This window comes from Anneissia japonica, unplaced genomic scaffold (genome assembly GCF_011630105.1).
Source record: "Anneissia japonica isolate Jap-2015-1 unplaced genomic scaffold, ASM1163010v1 scaffold287708_len1499824_cov190, whole genome shotgun sequence".
Lineage (NCBI taxonomy): Eukaryota > Metazoa > Echinodermata > Crinoidea > Comatulida > Comatulidae > Anneissia > Anneissia japonica.
This window is the reverse complement of record NW_022752295.1, coordinates 1,403,200-1,409,937: the sequence shown is the minus strand read 5'-3', so window position 1 is coordinate 1,409,937 and position 6,738 is coordinate 1,403,200. Positions and strand designations below refer to the sequence as shown.

The following is a 6,738-nucleotide window of genomic DNA, read 5'->3' as shown; positions in this document are numbered from 1 at the left end:
ATTCAGTATGTTTAGGCCCTCCAGTATGTTAAATATAACAGTAATGTGTTAAACAAGTAGACCTACACTATTACAGAGCGATATTTAAACAATCTATTTTCATTTTAAAATTTAAATAGGTATGAGATTAAAGTAGTAGACTATAGTAGTGATTTAAATAAGGACCATGTTTATATATACATTTATGTTTATGTTGATGTACCGTAAAGGCTAAACTGTTGCAAATGGTTTACTTTACGGATTTTGTTTTGTTTATTATTATTTTTTTTTTGTCTGTTTTGATTATACTTATGTTAAGTTGAATATCAATAAAGAATATGTATAACATGTACATAAACTATAAATACAGTTTTTCACTTAAGATTACGGAATTACTTTCACTTGTTTTACACATTCAAATATAAAGTATATATCTACAACAAATAGTCAAGAACGAATTAAGTCGGTCTAAAAAACTCGAACTTACGTTTCACTATAAAACTCTAAATTTGAATACTAATTTGTCCATTATGTGGCAGCCTACCTAAATACTTTAAAAAATATGCATTTTCATACACGACATATACTCCATTGATTTTGTTTATGTGTAGTTTGCTTTGTTTTTCTGTCGTAATTATCCTTTATGTTATAAGGTGATATCAATAAAGAATATGTAGGCCTATGCCATGTACATAAACTATAAATACAGTTTTTCACTTAAGACTACGGAATTACTTTCACTTGTTTACACATTCATATAAAGTAGGCCTATATATCTACAGCAAACAGTCAAGAACGAATTAAGTCGATCTACGGTAAACTCTAACTTACTACGTTTCACTAAATTTCTAAATTCGAATACTAATACAGTGGTCCAAAATATTTTACCGGTGTACGTTATTGGGCAGCCTGCCTAAATAATTAAAAAATACACATTTTCATGCACGACCATATTCCAATGGTAGAATCGTGGCCGACCGGAGGCCGATGTCCCTGACGTCGGGGAAGTGGTGGGGGAAGGGTGGGTGTCCCCGACGGGAAGACCGATTTCTCCATCAGGAGCATCCCATACAGTGTGCTATGTTAAAATTACGCTGCAAATTACACCATTCTGCAACTTATGATAATGTTCCTATCGCTTCGTTGGTTGGCTTTACTCGAATTGCACTAGTAATGTGAAGTACGTAAATGTCATTCCAACTAACTGTAAAGAAACAAACACACATTATTCAACTCATCAATAATACGGTATCATATTTGGTAAATACCGAATTTGCCAATATACCTTAGACCTGTTTACTAAAAATAGATAGGGGATGTCATTACTTAAAATTAGATAGCAAAAGATTGCGGGTTCGATTTCAGAGACCTCTTTTGCATACAAATATAATAAGGAACTTTCGTTGAAGAACTATGTTTTATACCATTTATAACATCATGTTTCTACATACTTGAGCACAGTACTGCTATCTATTTGAATTATATATATATATTTATATAATATATATGTATACATATAGGCCTATATATATATATATATATAGATAGATAGATATATACACATATAAATACATATATAATATGTATAGGTCTATACATACATATATATACATATGTAATATATATATATAATATATACCGTATATAACTCAAAAGTAAAGACAAAAAGATTGACTTGGTAGACTTGAATATAGGAAACGAATACCGTGTATAGACTTCAGAAACACTTTATTAGAGAAAACCAATATTTCGACTTATCCTCAGGTCTTTATCAAGAACCTGTGTTATGCTATAATTATTATATATTATATAAATTGGTAATGAGGGTGAAAGAAAGTTTCCTCAACCGAGATTCAAACCCGAGACGTTCTAATGTCTATTCAGACGCCTTCCTAACTAGGCCATTGAAGCTTTGTTGGGATTATTCGTACTCTTGTTCTAGCGTAATTGGACAGCACCACGAGTCATATTCAAACAATTTTTAGTCCTACTTAGCACACTCATTTTATTTTATAAGCAATTTACCGTAACTAGAACTTCTTTGTTGATAGTGATCAATCCAAATACCGAAAATCCAACAGGAGGACCGTTCAAGCGAGATAAAAACAATATATGTATCTGTAGAGAAACAAATGTTAAACCAGGTACCATGTCAGAAAATTGCGGAGAATATGTATAGGCCTATATAGCCTATACAGTATATTCCTATTCTTAAAACATAATTTAGCGTTAATATTAAATCAATTAATCTTACACACATCACATACTGAAGTATGAAGCATTAATTTGTGAACACATTTATGAGAGCTTTTATTAACACAAGAAGTCAATGAATAAATCTTAAATGGAATTTACCGGAATAAGTCTGTTGTTACAGGGCATGGTAGAGAATGCAGTCAATCTGTACACTTTATTGTTGAAGTCATGAATCTGCAAGAAGATTAAGTAAATTCAGTAATACTGGCCTTTAATATTGGTGTTTGTTATTAGCGTATGCATGTTAATGTGCAGGCCAGGCTACATTGTTAGGTAAATATAAGTCAGACTACGTTTATTAAGTAAACATAAGTCAGGTTATATTATTAATAATAATATGTCGTTCTTATATAGCGTTTAATGCCTTAACAAAGCCTCTAAGCGCTTCACTACTACCCCGGTCATTGGATCAAACACATATTATGGAACACATTATTAGGTTAACATACACGTATATATACACAACGTTTCTGGGATAAATATTTCACTGCAAACTAATTCTAATGCCATTATTTTCAAGTAAAATACTTTATATTTAGGCCTATTCATATTTATTTATAAATTATAGTTATTTTATTAATTTTATTTTAAAAGGAAACCCATGCGTACGCCACGTATTTCTATGTTCTCTTTATTAACGTAAAGTAATTTTTATTTACCTCACTGTTGAGTAGGGCAGCATGAATTGTCACCAAACAGACACAGCCGCAGTTAATCATAAGCCAAAATATATAACCGAATTTTTCACTAATATCCCCAGGCGAAAACAAACACTGATATGCTAAGAATATTATTAACGGGATCTGAGTTGAACAGACTGACAATATGAACACTGAAAAGCAGTCGTCTGCTTTCACGACTGAGTCGCAGAGGTGGTTGTGCTGTTTGCGAATTGACACGTACAGTTGCTCGTCGACAAATTCACCTCGGCCATTCTCATATTCTATTAGCATTTCTGAAAAGGTTTTTGCGAGTAAATTGAACTGCTTTTTCAAATACCGACAGACGAGGCAAAAAAAGAATGTATATGACATGAATGCATTGGCTATAAGCGTTCCGATGGTGAGAGTAATGACTAGGCTGGCGGTTGATGTCCACGGGGCAGACTGACTGTGGTAATCGGGGGTTTCGAATACCAATGCGAACACTAGTAGAATAGCTAAGCACGCGGCAGTACATACGACAGTAATTGCTTGTGCAATATTTACCTCAACTTTGGTCTGTTTCTTTCCTGGGACGCAGCGAAGGGTTCGACTATCGATGCTGTTACAATATTTCTGATTGTGCTCAAAAAAAGCCAAAAATCCACTCATTTTAGAGCACATTACATAAAATGCGATAATTATACACATACAATGGAAAAAGAATGCACTCATTATGATTTCAGTGTAAATTAATCCAGGATAAAAATCCGGTTTCCAGATTTCTGGAATGTATCTTACAAAGTTAAAAACGCTTAATAAAGAAACGATTGCATGCCAAGATTTCCAGAATGCTGATTCCAACTTGCCAACGTCGGCGAATGGAGGGTCATGAAACACTCCACCGAGCTTCATAAAAAACATATAATTCTTCAACTGAGAGTACAGAGGGTGATCTGCTCTTGTCACAGTACTCGTTTTGGAGTTATCTTCCTCTACTGGATGAACTCGGTTTGTACGGACATCGGTGTTTCCAGGGTGTTGAATTACGTTTCCATACATATTGAGGTAGGCTTGAACGAACCTTTGTCCAAGAATGAATTATAATTTTCTATTAGGATATGATGAAGTTCTATCTCTTAAAAGAACGAAACAGAAGATTTAAACGCCTTTATCTTACAACCACACAACGGAATTACCTTAACAAATTGTTGTTTTTGTCATCATCAAACACCACGATACAGATTGTTTTCCTTTAATAGAGAACTCAATGTTTTGCAAAAAACGCTGAGGTCTAGTCCTAAAACTCCTTTGTACCCACAAGAGTGAATCATCAGTACCAAAATCTAGCGAGCGTATTTTGGTGTGTGAGGCTTACAGTCATTGCAGATTAACAAAAGAAGGTAAGTGTTTCCTGCGCGCATAAGTGTTGAGGAGCAACGACAACGTATAAGTGAAAGCCAACATTTAAATCACATAAATAGGACTTCGTCAGTTGATCGATATCAATTAGGTGGTAGTCATATAATTGTAATTAAAGAATCCTGTTATTTTCGTTTTTTATTAGGCAGTAGAAAGTAGTAAGGAGGATTACATTATAATTTGCATATGTGGGTACATTAATTTGCATATGCTGGTATATTAATTTGCATTTTATTTGCATGCATATGCTGGTATATTAAATTGTTTATGTTGGTATATTAATTTGCATATGCTGGTATATTATTTGTATACGAAAACAGGTATCGCTGAGTCACCTTCCTGTCCTTGATTCCGGTGTATATTATTATTATTATTATTATTATTATTATTATTATTATTATTATTATTATTATTATTATTATTATTATTATTATTACAATATTATATATTATAATATTGTATACAGTATGTACACTATTTTTGTAGATATTTATTTATATTTGCCATGGATCAAGACGATTCTTAAATATAAAAGCTAGTAGCATTCTAGAAAAGGAAATTATTAATATTAAATGTTTGCATAACAGATAAATAAAGATAATAATAATAATGAACTTGGAAAAAAACGCTGAACAGTTTACAATTGTTTAGGAAGTTCAGATCTGCTTCAGCTTTCATTAGTTTCTTTAGAAGTTTCTCAAACCTTCTACAATCATTTTTGCTCACATCACTATGTTGAATCAAATCTTGAATAATATAGCCATACGACCGAAAAGAAATCAAAATTATAAGAAATTTGAAAGCAATGAACCAAGGTTTTAATGAATAGGTTTTAGGCATGTTTCGACTGTGTCTCACAGTCATCTTCAGTAAACTAAAAAGTATAAAATTCCACATCCATTTATATACAATGAATTAATTGGTGGTGTGACCATTTCTAATCAATTACGCAATTAATATTGATGAACTTGGAGAATGAATACAGCAGAATAGATTGAATTGAAAGTGGTGTGATATAGCTCTGGTGTAAGTGGACAATAATGTGATTAATATTCATGAAGCTTTTGAGCGAGATTGAAAATGGAAGAAATCATTATTGGAGGTAATGGTAAAAACCCTTATTAACAGGTAAGTGCAATGTTGTAGTGTTGTACCTCCTTGTTCAATGATGGATTCTCCCATTTAATGTGAAGGGCCTCTTTGAGTTTTAGTTGATATCCATTATTGGCCTGATCAATTATTATGAAATTGGCATTATTACTATTAGATTTACATTTATGATTTTTTGCTAAGTGTTTGTATATATGTGAGTTTTTATCAGATATCAGGTGCTCTTTGATCCTTATGGATAAGTGGCGAGACGTTTCACCAATGTAGGTGGCATTACAGCCCCCCACAACTGAATTTATATACCACATTGGATCTAAGAGCACTTGGTATAGTATCTTAACATAAATGTAAATCTAATAGTAATAATGCTAATTTCATAATAAATAAATGATTGTAGAAGGTTTGAGAAACTTCTAAAGAAACTAATGAAAGTTGAAGCAGATCTGAACTTCTTAAATAATAATAATGATAACAATAATAATAATAGGCATAATAATAATAATAATAGGCATAATAATAATAATAATAATAATAATAATAATAATAATAATAATAATAATAATAATAATAATAAACCATCTTTCTATGTAGTTCTGAAAAGAACTGTATAGTGTGTTACGACTTTAAATAATAATAATATAAACTTAGATTAGGTGATCTCTCTCTGTTTACACAAATAGTAATGTAAAAACCTATACTTATCGTTCTGTATTTTTTTTTCGACAAATTGTATTCAACTTAGATGAACATTTGTAAATGAAAATACAAATCTACATTTATAACTTATTTTCAGTAAGTCTAGTTTAGTTAGGGAGAAAACAAATAATAAGTTTGGTTGAATAATTATATAAAACTGACATTGGGTGATCTCAACCTGTTTTCACAAATAGTATATATTAATGTAAATTCCTATTCGAAAAATGATAATAATACTGGTATAAGTGAGGTCATATAATTTTATTATTCGTTTTAGTTATATATTTTTAAGAAATAGAGTCATTTGATGAAAACATATAAGCATGGAAACTGAAAGAATTGCACGAGAAATCAATGATATAGAACATATAGAAGATATGAACTGTAATTTTTTCAAGTATTGCGAAAAGATGTATAAAGCGTGCGATGAAACTCTTTATAATTTCACAAGAGAAGTATTGCTTGATTCAAACGAGAATATTGAGACGTTTTTTAAAGACGTTTTAACAGAAATGTTTAGTGATAATATCATAAACTAGGGCCGTATAATTATGGTTTTTGTGTTTGGAGCGAAGTTAGCTGTGTTATGTAAAAATAGAAACAGAACTGATTTGATTGATCAAGTAATACAGAG

General features: G+C 31.3%; 1 protein-coding gene across 2 annotated transcripts; it reads right to left on the bottom strand.

The window, feature by feature from the left end:
• Positions 1-487: 487 nt before the first annotated feature.
• LOC117122281 lies at positions 488-4,448 on the bottom strand. 2 transcript variants are annotated; one of them, XM_033267824.1, is made up of 6 exons: positions 4,156-4,448; positions 4,076-4,117; positions 2,895-3,960; positions 2,335-2,409; positions 2,005-2,097; positions 488-1,183 (listed from the first exon to the last, which is right to left on the bottom strand). In XM_033267824.1, exons 3-6 carry the CDS (start codon positions 3,936-3,938, stop codon positions 1,133-1,135), a joined length of 1,263 nt encoding a protein of 420 aa, XP_033123715.1. In that variant the 5' UTR covers positions 3,939-3,960; positions 4,076-4,117; positions 4,156-4,448; the 3' UTR covers positions 488-1,132. The 2 variants fall into 2 exon arrangements, with proteins under 2 accessions (XP_033123715.1, XP_033123716.1); XM_033267825.1 differs by having other exon boundaries at positions 4,076-4,448.
• Positions 4,449-6,738: the final 2,290 nt, after the last annotated feature.

Coding starts and splice junctions, on each gene's coding strand:
- LOC117122281 (XM_033267825.1), bottom strand. CDS start 3,938: ATGTATGGAAACGTAATTCAACACCCTGGAAACACCGATGTCCGTACA. Junction 2,098..2,334: donor GTAACAACAGACTTATTCCG/GTAAATTCCATT, acceptor GTTTCTCTACAG/ATACATATATTGTTTTTATC. Junction 1,184..2,004: donor ACAAAGAAGTTCTAGTTACG/GTAAATTGCTTA, acceptor GTTTCTTTACAG/TTAGTTGGAATGACATTTAC.